General features: G+C 39.8%; 2 protein-coding genes across 2 annotated transcripts in view; one reads left to right on the top strand and one right to left on the bottom strand.

The window, feature by feature from the left end:
* The window catches only part of bcas2 (BCAS2 pre-mRNA processing factor), a 624,479-nt gene that overhangs the window by 388,126 nt on the left and 218,498 nt on the right, over nt 1-17,855 (bottom strand). The window lies entirely within an intron of this gene.
* On the top strand, nt 2,244-13,604 carry suv39h1a (SUV39H1 histone lysine methyltransferase a). Its single transcript, XM_028013346.1, has 6 exons — nt 2,244-2,394; nt 3,053-3,201; nt 4,642-5,301; nt 8,156-8,302; nt 12,112-12,241; nt 12,349-13,604. The coding sequence occupies exons 1-6, from the start codon at nt 2,349-2,351 to the stop codon at nt 12,480-12,482; spliced, it is 1,266 nt and encodes a 421-aa protein (XP_027869147.1). The 5' UTR covers nt 2,244-2,348; the 3' UTR covers nt 12,483-13,604.

Genomic DNA, 17,855 nt, shown 5'->3' with positions numbered 1-17,855 from the left:
GCCGTGTCAAATTCTGAGTAAAAATGAGTTTCCAGCAAAGAACAAAATCTCCAAATCCCAAACTAGTAAAATAATTGGACGTAAATGTATGTTCAACAGAATGGGACGCTTCATAAAAATCTAAGAAAAAAATGTAAACCCATTTCCAACAGTCAAGTCTGTTGTGGTTGATTCAGCGTAAGCCAAAGAATTTATTCCAGGTGAGACCAGACACAAGTTCTATTCACTCATTCATTAAGAAATACGTAGATTATTAGTTATGTATAGAAAGATTTAATGCCCAATGATGCAATGTAAAATGCAAACTCATTTTGGAACAGAGATACAGTTAGTACAAAGAGTCTGTCACTGTCCAGCAATGTGCTGCACCCAGCAAATTTTAGAGTGAAGGAAGTTATGGAGAACACTTTTCTGCTTTTATGTATGCCACTGTGGCAGGCTGTTTTAACATAAATTTGGTTTTACCGCCCTTACCTTCCAAATATCTCAAATTGTTTTATGACTAGACGTTTTAGCGATTTAAGATATCTCAAATTATATTTTGACTAGATAAAATACCTATTTGAGATATCTCTAATTACATTCTGACTAGTCAGACATACCATAGAATTGTATGGAAAAACCAAATTTATGTAAAAACGGCTTGCCATACGGCTTCTCTATTTAAGATATCTTAAATTAACATTCCCTGACTTTACATGACAATTTGAAAGTGTAATGAAACAATGAAAAATAGAAAAAACGAAAAAAGATGTGACGCACAACTTTCATGTTGAAAATGCTTTGACAAGAGCAATTTTAACTTTTCAAAGCTGTTTTTAAGTGCATTCGGTTTGTCGGAAACGAACAAACAGGAAATTCTTTGCATATTTGAGAATCAGTCTTATAGTTGATGAAGTTTTGAGTTCTCCGCATATCCAACATTGCCGAGCTCTTTCTGCGTTGAGGCATTTACTGACAATTTTATGCAGGAAACATAAAATTCTGCAGGCAACTGTTTGGACAGCACAAAGGGGCTTCTTAATTCTTAATTCGGATATCTAAAATTGTAATTTTGACTAGTCATAATTAAGTTCAAGATATCTTAAATTGTAATTTGACGGATCCAGTGTCGTAATTTGAGATACATTGAAAGGAATTTTGACTCGTCAAAATGTAATTGCAGATATCTTGAATTATTATTATTATTACTAGTCAGAATGTAAATGCAGATATCTTAAATTACCATTCCGGATAGTCAAAGTGTAGTTTTGTCTAGTCAAGATGCATTTTTAGATATCTAGAATGTAATCACGGATAGTCAGACGAAACTGAATTAACGTTAAAATAGCTTGCTACTGACTGATTTGTCTTCCTCTTTTATAGTGATGTGTCGGTCGCTAACGATCCGGCTCCAAGAGCCGGCTCTTTGAAGAGAACGATTGAAACCGGCTCCACAATGGGAGCCGTTTTAGGATCCTATTTGGGAGCCGGGTTTTTTTCTACAGTATATCGCTGTCTCTCCGCCTCCCGGTCGTTGTGCTTGTGCTCTGCAAGTGCCAGAGCCGATAGTTTTTCCCCACATCGTTTTTTTTTTGTCCTGCGGTGCCTCGCTGTCCTCCTCCCCTTCTCCTCCCCCTTCTCCCTCTCCTTGCGCGTTTTGCTCTTCTGCCAGTGCTAGTAGAGCTGAGAGTTTTTCCCCTCGGTCGGTCCACTGCCCTCATGTCAAGCGTGTGCTCCACACATCTGACCAATCACACATAACACTGAATATTATTTGATATTTGTATTGTGGCACCTTTTCTGTTGTGAAGCTGCTTTGATACTTTTTCGTATTGTGGTGGGTGTTTGTATTTATATTTAACTGTTTAATTTATTTTAAGTTATTTTTGTGGAAGTGGTGCTATTTTGTGATAATTTAATTGGTTATAATAAAAGGTTTATTTATAAAGCATTGTTATGCGGCATTTTTACTCATCATAAGTGCTTAACAATGTCAGTAATGAAACAAAATATTATAAAATTAGGTTTAAGCTATTAATTAATTAATAATGTCAAAAATATATATGGGAAGCCGTAAGAGCCGGCTCTCCACAGTAAGAAGAGCCATTAGAGCCGCATCTCGAAAAGGAGCCGAAAATCCCATCACTGCTCTGTTGAGCTACGAGGTCGCTTCGGTACGACCAATAAAAATCCACTGGCTGGCTCTCAACCTACCGTTTCCTTAGTTTTTCTCGAACGAGCCAATAGCAGAGCGTCTTTCCTCTCCCTCTGCTTTTGCACCAATGAGTTGGCTAAGAGACGCAGCTCGTCCAATCAGCAACTGCTAAGATCCGTGGTGGAGGGCGGTCTTAGCCACTGGCGTTTTAATGTATTTTGGCGGTTATGCGGAAAACATGGCGCAAATTTTGCAAGGTACTGTACCATGAGTGTTGTTTAACTGTGTTTTCGGGGTATCCTTCGTTAGAAAGTTGTAACGTGAGAATTCTTGTTATTCTGCTGATCCACGGGTCGTCTTTGTGACAAAACTTTACTGTCAACTTTGTTTTTGTTATGCAGAGTGTCTTTATCGCGACTGCTCGACTATTCAAATTACTTGCGCCTCCTCATGAATTCGGTTGTCAAGTTTTAATACGGTTTAAGATGTGTGCTCAGAGAAGCAGGTTGCCATGTCTGGAAGATTGTTGTGAAGGAAGAGGGACAGAACGGCCTGAGGAAACGGAGAGATCCACGCGGGAAGCAGCGCCTTGAAAACTTTTAAATGTCTGTGGATCTGTACTCGGACGTATCCGGGTTCACATTTAGACTTACGAGAAGTTGCATTTTGTTCTGTATTTGACAATTAGTCAGTTAGCTTAGCCAGAGCAGTAAAAACAAATATTTCTCCCAATCCTTTTCTAGATAATGAATAAAGTCTCTTGGTTTATGCGGACACATGTTCAAAAACATCAATAAATTCTGTCCCAAGGGTTCTGTTATTGTTCTGATTTGCGCTTTTGAATCAGACTAAAACCTTGCTTTTTGCGTTGCCGTCTTGCATTTAAGTACATCTTTTTGATTTTTGCATTGCCAGATTGCTGCGTGCCTTGCAAGATAACTTTGGATGAGCTAGAGACGCTTTGCCGTGGGGAGAAGCTGTGCTGTCAAGAGCTTAGTGTCAACAGAGCCAATGTCAATGACTACGAAGTGGAGTTTCTCTGTGATTACAAGAGGACCAGGGAGGTATGGCCTTATTATTTTAGCAATAAATATAACTGGCTCTGTCCATTTTTCATATTTTTTTTAATGTCGAGAAATAAGATGCATTCTCAATATTTTTTCTTGTCATTAACTGATTTAAAGAAGATATAGTTTAGCCAGGGTTTGCTTATACATGCATTCCTTTTTTTATTTCCCAGAAAACCAACACATGAAACTGCAAATATTGTCTCAAGTTTCACCAGACTTATTGCTAAAGTGTCTTGGGGGGGGAACAACAACGGTAGTTTAGAAGTGTGCATGGAGATAACGACTTCAGTTTATTTTCTGAAGATCTGTGGGTTATCTTTTCCACGCCTTTTGTTTTGAAACCAGTGTAGAAAAGCATACTGTCAGTTATTACAACAGTATGCTTTGACTGAGCTTAGCTATGCTGTAAAGCAGCAGAAACAAAAACCAAGTTATTTGAACAATAAATAATTGAATATAAGTAATCTAAACTTGAAAAGGTAGTGCTGAAATTCCACAACGTCTATGTTTGCATGCAAGTAGGCTAAAAAATACCGATGATTTCAATTTGTAAGATCTGTTTTTATTAGAGGACTGCTTTTAAAATATTCTTTAGATTGATAAAAACACATTCTAACTGGATAAAACAACTCCTTTCATATTATTTTAGACCCTTTCCAAAGTTTGAACTAATCAAATATGTTTATAGATTTCTTGTCGGCCTTGGAAAGTAAAACGGTCCTACACCTTACACTTTTCATATACAAACATTAGTGGTGTCTCGATACCAGCGTTAAGTAGTCATGCTCCGAACCGATACCACTTTACACTGCAGTGCAACTCGCTAAACCACACTGCATACCAAGTTATGGTGGTAAAACATTAATAAGTTATTTGTTGATCCTCCAAAAAAGAAGAAGAAATGATAAATGTGATAGCAGGAGGGAGTGAAAATGTCAATAGTTTGGAGCAGAGGTGGCACTAGACATTTTTGGTGTCCATAATTTTGACTGTGCCAAGCAAAATGTAGTCCTAATCTCTTTTTACCCGCACATTTTAAATTGAGAGCTGGACAGACAATCCACTGTGTCAGCATCAAGCTGAATACATTTAACTTTTTCTCTGAAAGTTAACATTTCACCAATTGAAGTAATCAGAAGTCAGCAAGACTGCAAACATTATCCTCACTGGATGAATAATCCCACAGTAGTGGTTCAAATCGAGATGGGGATAATAAAAAGTTGGCCACTATGAGGTGAAAAAACCAAACAAAACACAGCTTCCATGGCGGGCACGGCTGACTCTGTGTTTATGGAAAGTGCCTCAAGACATTTGCTGTGAATTGGCAGCATATAAATATACTGAAAAATGCAATTGAGTCATCTCTCTTTAACTTGGTGAAAGACGTGCAGATCAGTCTTTGGGAGGACTATCTAAAGTTTTTATGTGTTTCAGGGAGAAGAGTTCTACTTTGTTAAGTGGAAAGGCTTCCCCGAATCTGTCAATACGTGGGAACCCAAAAGGAACCTCAAATGTCCAAAACTAATGAAACTGTTCCACCTGGACCTGGATCAAATACTGAAGCGCCAAAAGGGGCGTGGCCTCCCCAAGCGTTTGGATAAAGAAACTGTCTTGATCCTGATTCAGAAAGCCGAACTTCGTCAGAGTCTGCATCAGTGGGAAATCCATTTAAACAAGACTCGCAATCACCCGGGTCGCATTTTTGTCATAAACGAAGTGGACCTAGATGGCCCTCCGAAGCACTTCACCTACATTAACAATTACAAAGTCGGTCCAGGTATTGTGATCAACGAAATGGCCGTCGGCTGCGAATGCATGGACTGCGTGAACGAGCCGGTGAATGGCTGCTGCCCGGGGGCCTCGCTCCATCGAATGGCCTACAACGACAAGGGTCAAGTACGGATCCGGCCGGGACAGCCCATCTACGAGTGCAACTCCAGGTGCAACTGTGGCCCCGACTGCGCCAACAGAGTGGTGCAGAAAGGCATCCAGTTCGACCTGTGCATCTTTAAGACGGAGAACGGCCGTGGCTGGGGCGTCCGCACGCTGCAGCACATCAAGAAGAACACATTTGTCATGGAGTATGTTGGAGAGGTGAGACCTGCTCAAATGTTATATTCTTTTAGTAAACTCGGGTCTAATTTTATTTGATGTTTTTAGGTAAATCTGTGCCGTGTGTGTGGCTCACTAAGTACAGCTCAGCTAATAATTATATTCTTAATGTGATGAAATTAAGGTATTCTAAAAAGAGCTGTTTTGTCAACAGATGTAGCTCAACAAAACTAGGTTGGTGTTTAGTTTCCTGTTCGTGTTGCGGTGAAGAGACCTGCAGTGTTCTGCGCAATACGGAATGCTTATTTATGTAAGGTCAGTGTTTCCCAACCCTGGTCATCAAAGGCACACTGCCCTGCATGTTTTACGTGTTTCCCTGCTTCAACACAACAGAACTGCACTCATCTGAACCACACGTGTTTAAAACGGAGAAACATGTACAGCAGGGGTGTCCAAAGTCGGTCCTCCAGGGCTGGCATCTTGCATGTTTTTGTTCTCTCCCTGGTTTAACTCACCTGGATCCAATGATGGCTCGTTAGAGCAATAAGAAGAACATTGACATGCTGAGAAGGTTGTTACTACCACCAGGGAGAGAACTAAATCACGCAGGATGCCGGCCCTCCAGGACCCACTTTGGGCACCCCTGATCTACAACATGCAGGACACTGTGCCCCAAAGGGACCAAAGTGCTGCACAGAATACATAAAAACAATGCAAATGCCATTATAAAGACAAAAACATAAAACAGAGAAATAGAAAATGGTCTAAAAATACATTTCCATCAATGCAATAAAAGACTACAAACATACACAGGAGATAATATCAACGTCTTGCGTGGCGTCAAAGGTTACAGGTTTCAAACTGCGCATACACGAGATGACCCGGTCAAGGCAGTTGAAGACCTGCGATATCTGAGAATTGTAATTGTAATGCTGCGTTGAAGGCAGTTGAAAGGCTTGGATATCTGAGCATTATCAGATTTAATGGGAATAATTCCGTATTTTTGGCTTGACCCAGTGGCACAAAACCACTATAGTAAAGAGATGCGCTTCCGTCAAAATTACTGGACTCTGCAAATGTTAACTTTGTAGGCTGCACTACTGAAATATACCAGTTTAGATGAAAATGTTCTTCTTTTCCTGGAAAAATAAAAACTCTGTGAAAACTAACGACAGCAGCAGCACAATCTTCAGCGCAACGGTTTAGCCTCCATCATGGGTCAGATTACACATAACGTGGTCCATCTTCTGTATTATAGTTTGTTTATTTTAAAGGTTTTATTGGCTCAATGTGTCATAATTACAAAATTTGGATCTCATAATAATGAGATCCAAATGTCATAAATTTGAAAGGTATCTTTCAAATTTAGGTATCTCATAATCATGAGATACCTGAAAAGATGCCATGAATGTCACTGCCTGGCCTTCTGTGTCACTCATAGCCTGGGACTTCCACAGAGAGCCGGTGTTTTTCCTTACTATTACTATTATTATACTATTATTATTATTATACTACACAGCTTTGGAATTTAAGATTTAAAAGAGCTGGCAAGTTTGTAAAAGTGCAAAGAACAATCTTTATAGTTAGTATTTTGTTACCAGGGTTTTCCCCAATGTATTATAAGCCTGGCGGGCCACCAGGCTTTACTTGTGCCCCCACCAGGCTTAGAATTGCTTATTTTTTTAAAAAAAAAATTTTATTTTGCATTGTTTAAGACTTTACAGTTGATGTTCAACTATAAACACAAACTAATCTTCCTATAACACAGAATTATCAAGTGATATTTAAAAATTTTCTGTGAACTTTAAACAATTTTTAACTCAAAAACATGACGAGCTGCTGGATGAGAGACTGCCCTACCACCCAGCCAAAAGGCTTAGCAAGTTTTCTGGGGGAAACCTTGGTTACCATAACAACTATTTGATGCTTTAATCTTTGTGTTTGAACTCAGTTGGTTCAGCAAATTACAATTATCACCGACTGCTTTTAAGCTTGGCCAATTAAACAAGACCCTCTCTCCCAGATTCCACTAAATCTATATTGTTGTCAGTGATGCTGATATTCTTAGCAGGAAGAGGGGCCCATTAATCAAATTGTGCTCAAGACCACATACTACCTTGGACCAGCCTTGCATGACACGCAAGAGTTGCGACACTGCGCCTGGAGCGACGAATGGGGAGATTTAATTTATGTGGCACTATTAGGGAACAGCACCATAGAGAGATGGTAGGGACCAAGCGTTTCCATTTTCCTGACTGTTGAGGCTATTTGATTTGTAGGCTGATTATGAGAAGTTTGTCCTGATCTCTGCTCTTGTCAGCTGACTGGCCCTTTAGTGCTCGTTCGCGTATTAACGCACCAGCCAATCAGGGAGCACAAACAAACTTTATCAAGCTGCAGCGCAGACACAGAGCCAAGCAACTGCCAAACATAATTCTTTGTTCACAAAAATGTTACAAAAAACAACCTTCCCATTTAAATGGTATATTTCACCAGTGCAGCCCACAAAGCTAATAGTTGTAGAATCCACTAACTTTAATATGAGTGCATGTCTTTAATATAGTGGTTTTGTGCTACTGGAAAAAGTCAAAATTACAGTATTTCCAATAAATCTGGAAATACTCGGATGTCTGACCTTTTCACCAGGCTTGAACGCATTGTCTCAATTGCGAATCCCATGCGGTAAGAAAGTCAAAAGCGCAAGCAAGCTGATCCATGCGCTCATGTTGAGCGATCCATCCGCAGCTGGTGATTCGGGCACGCACATTTTGGGGATTTGCCCACGGTATTATTCTTGTGCAGTTTGGAACGTGCACATTTCAGAAACTGTTTACACATATGTGACTGTTGAGGCATGCATTTATGCGTTGTGTTACATGTTCCATCGTTTCCTCAGATCATTACAACGGATGAAGCAGAGAAGAGGGGCCATTTCTATGACTGCCAGGGCTCTACGTACCTCTTTGACCTGGACTATGTGGAAGATGTTTACACTGTGGATGCAGCTCACTTAGGAAACATTTCCCACTTCGTCAATCACAGCGTAAGTGTCTGCAGAGTGCGTTCACTACACAGTCCAAACATCTTTTAGTACTTCTGTCTGCCAAATGAATAACTATAAGTGAGTGCAAAGGGCATAATTAATAAAATTAGTAATTGAGATCAAAATTGCCACGTCGGGGCACTACCTGATTTGAATTAGAATTCCTCTTGTCATTGTACAAGAAAGAACAACAAAGCTTAAAAATGTCAACTCTTGAAGGCAGTGCAGCAAAGAACATATAAGTATATTGACAATATAATATAAAACTGCAGTAGAAACACTCTGAATGTTCATGAGCTGGAAAATTATGATTGCTCAGGGTTTGGATGAATTTGTGATGCTCAGGGCAGCAACAGCTCTCAGGTAGAAACTGTTATTTAGTCTGTTTGTTCTTGTCTTTGTTGCCCTGAAACGCCTTCCTAAGGGTAAGAAGAGGTGGTGGTCGGGGGGCTGAGGGATCTCTGGTGATGCTGTGGACTCTCCGGAGCAGGTCCTGTAGATCTCCTCCAGAGATGGAAGAGGGCAGCCAATCAGTCTCTGGTCAGTGTTTACAGCCCTCTGGAGCTGCTTCTTCTGTGCCGCAGTGCAGCTGGAGAACCACAGCGAGATCCCATGGCTCAACGCCGAGTCCACAGAACAGCAATATGACACCAAGAGCTCAGGACTCGGGTTGTTGAAGTGGAGTGGGCATTCCAGATCAGGTCTTCACTGGTGTAGGTGCCTAGGAACCTGAAATGTGGCACCATCTCATCCATCTCCAATGTGAGGGCCCACATTTATTATGATGGGGTGAATGTCTGGTTTACACCTCCTAAAGTCGACAATCAGTTCCTTTGACTTGTAGGAGTTGTTCCACCTCCACTCTGTAAGCGGTCTCATCTCCAGAGTTGAGCCCCACCACCGTGGTTTCATTAGCGAACTTTATGATAGTATACTAGGGGGCTTGGCACACAGCCTTTTGGGGAGTCTGTGCCGGTGCTCAGTGCTGAGGACAGGTGAAATCCTGCTCTCACTCTCTGGGAGCTGTCTGTCAGGAAGTCCATAATCTAACAGCAGATGTTGTTGGATCCCACAGCTTTCTCACCAATCTGCTTGGAATAACGTGGTGTGCAGAGCAGGAGAGATGGCATTCTCTGTAGACCATTTGGTTGTGCAGGCAAACCGGTGGGGGTCGAGTGTGGGGTGGCAGGCGTGAAGTGATGTGACTTTGAACCACTTTCTCACAGTGCTTTGCAAGATAGTGCCTCTGGTCGGTAGTCATGGAGAATGCTAATGTTGTTCCTTTTCTCCTGAATCACTAAGACTGTGCTTATTGGGGAACAGAAGTGAGGTGCCATAGTTGAATATTCGCTTGGCTTGTGCTCATTTGTAAAGCTACCCTTACACTAAGCTACAGAGCTGGAGCGCTGTTGTAATCCATGCATCGTGTCAGTCTATTGGTCCCCCGAAAAGCGGTGAAAACCCGAATATGTCCAGGGAAAAGAGTTTGGCCACTATTTTGTGCTAATAGCACCCAGCATTCATTAACAGAAGTGGTGGAAGAGAGATCGTTGTTCAGCACAAATATTTATCCGGCCAGAACACATGGCGCTAAGTAGTAAAAGAATCAATTAGCCTACTAATAATTAATAAATCTGCTTGTATTACAAACCTCTACACTACAGCTGCTACCATGTCATGTATACAAATAAAATGCATAATGCACACTCACTCCATTGCTGATTATTTCTTTACAGACAAAATGCGTCCTCCTCTCTTTGCACAGAAGCTCATTTTAGTTCCATCAACAAATCTTGTTCTATGGTTTGTTCTTTCTGCAAATTATTTTTCTCTTGTTACCCCCTGGCACTATTCACTGTACAGGGTTTCCCCCAGAAAACTTTCTAAGCCCGGTGGTTGGCGCGCCGAGGCGGTAACCATGGTAACCATGGTGTTTTTGTATTAAAAGATGTTAAGTAAACAGGAAATGTAAAAATATAACTCGGTAATTATATGTCACGGGAAAACATCGCCAGTGAAACGATATTTAAACCCACAACTAGTCTTAAAAACAACAAATCAAAAAAGACAATTAAAATGAATATCAATTATTTGCACTTCTGTTTAATCCAAAGTAAGTCAGCGGCTCCATCAGGCCCCCCAGGGCTTCAGGGGCCCATAAATGCTAATATTTTAACACAGACCACAGATACATAAATGTATCATTTGTTTATTCAGATGATGAATGCTGATAAATTTGATTTAATGGTTTCAGCATAAATAAATTAAAAGATTTAAATTGTTTAACATGTATATGTAAGATTTTAAGGAGCCGGCAAGTTTACTTTGTAAAAGACCAAAGAAAAATATTCATAGTTAAATTGTTTTGTTACCACAGCAACAATCTGATGCTGTGAGTTTAATCTTTGAGTTTAATCTCTGTTTGTTCACAAATAAAATGAGTAAATTGCAATTATAACTGATTGCTTGTTAGGTTGGCCAGTTAAACTGCTCCCCCTCTCCCAGATGTCACTAAGTCTGACACAGAAGCTGTTAGAGATGCTGGTGTTTTTAGCAACAAGAGGGGCCCCTAAGTCAGATTCTGCTCAAGGCCTCATACAGCCTTGGACCGGCCCTGCAGCATGAGTTAAATCCACTGCACTGCGCAACAAACGGGAGATTTAATTTAATGCTGCTAATGTGGCTTTAGTAGCTCTTCCATTTCGTGTCTGTTGAGTTTTTAACAAGGGGACAGAAACTATGTTGGTTGGTCCAGCTTAGGGGACGAGTTTCTCAGATCGCTCCTCTGAAAGCGCCACCACAAGTTATTCCTGCGGTTCACGTAGAGCTGCGCAACCAGAGCTAACGTTGTGGGGTTTAAGCTCTTACCTTGATCAAAAACTCTGGAGAGAAACATAATTCCTCAAAGGGGGTTGATGTAAATATCCACACAGGTCAGCCTGTGTCCAGTTTGACTGAAAGGATCTGCGTTGAGGTAAACTTAAGACATCCAGCTGCTGCAACGCGCAGAGGCTCCAGCTGTGTGATTGGTCCGGCTTTAAATGCATAAACTATAAACCTACCTTCTATAAACATCTTTTAGGAATAAATCTGCTCCACCAGTGAAACGCTTAGAGCAACAGAAACGCTTGCAATCCAGCTTAAAAAAAAAAAAAAAAAGCAATGTTTTTATTTTTTTCATAAAAACATAAACAAGAAAGGCTTAGCCTGGCGGTGGGGCTAGTAAAGCATGGCGGGCGCCAGGCCTTTAATACACTGGGGGAAACCCTGCTGTGTGACGTGCTGTCACAGCACTGCCTCAACCCAGTCTTCTTTAGGCAATGCGTAAATTCAACAATTTTCATTAAAATAAAAAAAATAATAATTGTACGACCAATAAAAAAACCCTAATTTATATAAAAGTGGACAAATTGATTTTCTCTCATCATTGTAAGCATCTATGTTGCTCCACATGTACTCTTTGTGCTTGTAAGGATTATATGTAGCAGATTTAATGACAAATCAACTCATTAAATCTGTGGAGCGATGCTCCATATATCACACTTAGTTTTGCTTTTCTGTTCATGGCTGTATTAGGCTTTGAGATTTTCATTTTTGTTAGTCTTAAACCCTTTTAATGGTTATTTTATAGTTTTAGCGGCTTAATGTTAAGGGCAACTTGCAGTTCAATTTTAATAGGCATTTACATAAAAATATGCTTTTTTTTTTTTTTTTTGAAAGATGCTGCGGTACAGTTTTCTTAAAATATGTAAAAACATTTCTTTTTATTCTTGTTATATTTGAGCCTGAAAATCGTTTCTTTTTTGTAGTGCAACCCAAACCTGCAGGTCTTCAATGTGTTCATTGATAACATAGACGAGAGGCTTCCCAGAATTGCTTTATTTTCAACACGGGCGATTCGTGCTGGAGAAGAGCTGACATTCGACTACAAGATGCAAAGTAAGTATTACTCACTTTTGTGTATTCTCTTGTAGATTATTGAAGTCTGCTTTTGGAAGAAATACCCCTCCGACTTTCTACGTGTGCCTTGCTGTCTTTGTTTGTAGTTGATCCAGTGGACACAGAAAGTACCAAAATGGACTCCAGTTTCAGTCTGGCAGGACTCCCTACCTCACCAAAGAAAAGGATTCGAGTGGAGTGTCGCTGTGGATCAGAATCCTGTCGAAAGTACCTGTTTTGACAGGCCTGCAAACAATGTTGCCTTAAAAGAAAGAAATGACAGCTGGAGTTGAAGTTGTTTTTTATTTTTTATATAAAGTTTTTTGTTGTTTTTTTACTTATATTTTCACATGGCAGTGTTTTAATACATACGGTGTAGTTGTTTTCTACCATAAACTGCAGCTTCTGTTGTTAAATGTTTGATTCTACTTTAGTCAGCCATTACAACGGCGTATCTTTAACCCTGCGTTAAAATGCAGTTTTACAGACTGAACAGCATTTATAAATGTTCTTCAGTGACAGAGACCAAATGAAACAAACTTGAATTTCATTCCATCTGTCACGCTCTGTAGCTGTTTTGACTTTGGCATTCGTCAACGGATTTGCTGCAGTGCAAATTCACAAGTTGTGGGAAGCTCTTTATATTTGTGCCTGGACTTTAGATTGACCTAAATTTAAGGCATAAATGAAATGGTTTTGGTTTTTATAGTGCTCTCACAGGTTTGATGGTCTAGTGAGTTCTGACTGAGGACAAAATTTTTTCTAGACTAATGATGAAAAACTGTTCATCTATTTTGTCCGCTGCATTATGTTATGTTGATTATAGTCTTCTAAAACTCGAGTCTACGAATGTTTGAACTTCAGTTCATGTCCCGTACGCTGTTCGTTTTTAACGAGTTGTCGGATCCCTTAACTTTACCGCGTTATGCATATTGTATGTTTTTATTATGTTGTTGGCGCCCATGTTGCCAATGCTGTGTAGCAAGTACAGTGATGTCTGTCAAGACATACTGGCTTGCAGAATGATGTGGAAAATCTTGTCCTCATGCCAATGTCTTTGTGTCTTTTGTAAATATTTGTAGTAAAGATGAGACTGTGTGCTTGAATGAAAGAAAAAAAGAGCATATTTAAGAAAGACTGTTTCTGTATCATATTTGTCTAAAATTTATTTTCTCATGTTGGATTATATTCATTAGGGCTGAAACAATTAATGGGTTTAATTGTGAAATAATTAAACTTAAATTGTATTTTGAATAATTTGAAATTCGTAAACATATTTTTGAAATCCTAGTATTGTGATGACGACATGCTCCATTATGCTTTTGGTTTATTATTGCCAATGAAGTTCACTTCTGGTACTTTATTACTCTGTACGTTATATATTTCATTACAATGCTGGAAAAATATTATGCTACCAATGTTGAATTGCATAAGGGCCTCTTCAACACACCTTCCATGTGAAAAATAATAGAGTATTAAATATATTCACATTTTAAGATTGCATTGCCAATGCAGAAGTGTGCAAACTGTGAATATATCGACAGTTTACAGACAATATGTTCACAAAAATGTGCACAGTTTTTGTAAAAATAGGTACACTTTAGAGGAAATATGAAAAATATTTCACCAAGGATGGAATACTGTTTTAATCCAATGTCACAGTATTACTTTAGACAAATTGACATTTCTCGTTCCTAAGAGCAGCGAGGAACGATGAAGGAAAACTCCCATTTACTGCACTTTGCAAAAACCTACAGAAAAGAACAATAGAGCAATTAAACAGAGAAAGTATTTGTATGTGGAATCAGGAGAATCAATATTCTATAATGACAAAATCTTTATCGTAGTATAGAATAAACGATAATGAACTTGGGTGATAAATAGAACCAGAGAGCATTTAATGCCCTTATGGCTACCGGGTATAAACTGCTCTTCAGTCTGTTTGTCGTTGCTTTTATGCTCCTGATTCTGCAGCCAGATGGCAGCAGTTGGAACAAATCGTGATCAGGGAGTGAGGAGTCTTAAAACGTTCCTGGTTTCCTGAGGCAGTGGGATCTGTGGAGATCTTCAAGAGAAAGCAGAGAGCAGCTGATGGTCCTCTGGGCAGATTGTGTGATTCTCTGGAGAGTCTTCCTCTCTGCTGCAGTGCAGCTGGAGAACCACACAGAGACAATCGCAGACGATGCTTTCAATAGAGCATCGATAGAAAGACACCAGTTTTTGAGAAATATTGTTTCTTCTGAGGACTCTCAGGAAATAGAGTCTCTGTTGGACTTTCTTTGCCAGTTCTGCTGTTTACATCCCAGATCAGGTTATGAACTCCCAGGAAACTGAAGTTTGATACTCTATCAACCTGATCTCTACATATTATTGTATAGTGGTTGAATTTCTCCTTTACTGCTAAAATCCATGAGCTCCTTGTTCTTGGCTGTGTTCAGGATCAGGTTGTCTGTGCACCACGCTGTCAGTCGCTCCACCTCATTCCTGTAGACAGACTCATTCCCCCTGAGATGAGACCCACTACAGTTGTGCTGTCTGCAAATTTAGCAAGGATGCTACATTAACGGACTGAAACACAATCGTGTGTGTACAACGTGAAGAGCAGAGGGCTCAACACAGAGCCCCGAGGAGAGCCAGTACTGATACTGATAGCTGAAGAGCTATGGGGGCCCATACTGACTCTGTCTGTGATCCATCAGAAAGTCCTTAATCCAGCAACAGGTGGAAGAAGGGATTCCCTGATCTGACAGTTTGCACAGCAGTCTGTCAGGAGGGTGGTATTTAATACAGAGCTGAAATCAATCAAGAGGATGTGTGGGTAGCTCTCTTTGCTCAAGGTAAGACAAGACAGCATGCAGGACAGTGGCAACAGCTCTATAAGCAAACCAGTGTATCAAAGATGTGAGGATTGTACACCAAGATAGGACTCTGACCCAGCCTCTCAAAACATTTCATTACCAATGGGGTGAGAGCCACTGGTTGGTAGTCATTCAGGCAGGTGATGGATTCGTTTGTTTTTTTAAAAACTGGAACGATGTTGGAGGATTTCAGGCAGGATGGGACTCTGGCCTTTTACTGGAAACAATTAAAGATCTTCATAAAAGATCTCAGCACACGCAGGACCACCATCAGGTCCGGCTGACTTTCTGGGTATTGACACACAGAACTAGTGTGATGATGATTGGGACTGGATGCCTGGGGTGAAAAAACATTTCAGGGTGCCTCCTTTGTCTGCATGTGTATATGGGAGAAGTAGAAAAACAGTCGGCAATATAAAATCAGTTGATGCATTAACATAAGTGTGAGTTGTCAGATTAGAGATTTAAGGGGGACAAACTACCTTTAAAGCTTTCCATTCATCCATTAGCCAACACACATATCCTGGCAGGGTGGTGAGGAGGACTGGTGGTGTCCATCTCCAGCAGTCAACAGGTGAGAGGCGGGTTCACCCTGGACAGGTCACCAGTCCATTACAGGGTAAAAGCTAGCAATGGATAAAATGTATGAAAGAGAAATGGTAGATTAACAAGGGGAATAAACTCTGTCCAATTATTTTCAAATCAAGAGGTTTATTAAGCACTTAGTGTTGGGAACACACCAGTTTTTGCTGTTAAAAATGTGGCCAGCTGTTCAGTTAAAAAAAAGAGAAAAAAAAGTCTTCCACCACGAAGACGATGTGGAGCTTCATCCTCAGAACTGGTTGGTGATCTGGTGAAGCCGGAGCCTCTTCTGAGACAGGAAAGTCTTTAAGTTTTCTAATTCCTGGTCCCTGGCTCCCTCTTTCATAATATTTCAAAATATGTTGAAGATAAAAATAATGATGAACGAGTTATAACAACAGCCTCACAATATCAAAGTCTCTTTGTCATACAGAGCTTAATTAACTCCAGAGTAAGTTTATGTTGAAAACTAAATTAAGTTGCAATACACAGAACCTCCAAGCAGTTGCAACATGAAGTTTATAAATTGCACTGCTCTGCTGCACTGTTAATAAATAAATGGTTTGTTCTTTGTGCTGCTCTCTGGCAAAAGGTTAAACTTCAACATTTTCAGCAAAGTCCCGTTTTTAGGTTTTCTACAGAAGACAAGAAGTTGAGACAACTGCTAAAGTTCTTAAACCCATTTATTAGCAAAGCTTTTTTTCTTCTTCTTTTTAAAAAAAAAAAAACAAGCTTTGAAATAAGTTGCGCTTCAGTTTTGTCTCAGTGGCATTCTTAGGTGAGATGACCTTTGCCTACAGAAAAAACAACCTCAGAAATTGCTCTGACACCTGTTAGAATGTCAAAGCATGTAAATGGGCTTCCCCAGCGCTTGCTGCTGTCAATGTTTCCTCTTCAAAAAAGCGGTGTGACATTTTACACTGATAACTGAGTTTACAAAAGAAAAAAAACACACAAAAAAAACTGCTCCGGCTGAAGAAATGCAGGTTCCAACATAGACATGGTGTAAAAAAAAAAAAAAGTAAATTTATTACAGAAAATGCAAAAGGTGTGCTTCGTTTAGCTATTAACATCCCAAACAGGGAGGAGGAAAATGACAAGAAGAGGAAAAATAGATAAATCTTTCCTCTTTTTTTTTTTGTGCTAATTATGACATTTAGTATGTGTGGCATTGCACTTTTTAAATATGTTTCATACTTAGTTTAACATTTTTCTTATAACTTACTCCATCCATCCATTCATCCATCATCTTACACGCTTATCCCTCGTGGGGTTACTGGTAAATATCTCCAGCGGACAACGGGTGAGAGGTGGGGTCACCCTGGACAGGTCGCCAGAACATTGCAGTCCACAAAAAGGTGAAGTTGTTGGCATGTAACCTGAACAACAATGGCCCCAGGATCAATCTCTGGGGTACTCCATAGTACACTCTCTCAGCTGAGATACTACACCATTTACTCACACACACACCGGAAGCGTCCAGTTTGGTGAATCTTGTCAATTGGTAAGTTGCGCCGTAGTGTTTTAATTTAGACAATGGCACAACGTGGTTAAACATGTCAAAAGCCCAAAGTTTAACTGTAAAATGTCTAAAAATATCTTCTTTTCTGTGTCAACATTCATTTTTATTGACTACATAAAATAACAACGTGCCGTTTCAGTAAAATTAGCTCTGAAGTCAAATTGCACGGGTTGAAACAAGCCTCGTTTTCAAGATATGTTGTTTGCTGTTTAGCAGCCATTTTTCTGGAACCTTTGAAAATCTACAGACAAATGTAGTTATTCTAAACAACTAATGGCTTGTTTATCTCCTAACTTGTAAATTGGGGTTGCAATGGCAGGATTTAGTTCAGTAGGAAAAGCACATTCCTCAAGTATTTATGATTTTGACAGATGGAGATATCAAATATAGTTGTTTTTTTTTCTTTCAAACCAATGGATGTGCTCTAGCTTTAGAATTTCACGACCGGCTACAATTTGATGTTTATATTCACTTCGAAGATATTTACTCAAGGATAGGGGAGGATGTCAGGCCTGTTGCTAATTTGGTTAGCACAGCTTTAGGTGCATCTGAAATTCGACATCACTGTAGGCTTTGTAGGAGGTTTTAGGTGAACAAGTATGAACAATAACTGGACAATGGTGTTCTGGACATGAATATATTACCCACTTAA

This window comes from Xiphophorus couchianus, chromosome 1 (genome assembly GCF_001444195.1).
Source record: "Xiphophorus couchianus chromosome 1, X_couchianus-1.0, whole genome shotgun sequence".
Classification (NCBI taxonomy): Eukaryota; Metazoa; Chordata; class Actinopteri; order Cyprinodontiformes; family Poeciliidae; genus Xiphophorus; species Xiphophorus couchianus.
The sequence above is the reverse complement of the archived record's forward strand: the minus strand, read 5'-3'. Positions and strand labels throughout refer to the sequence as shown.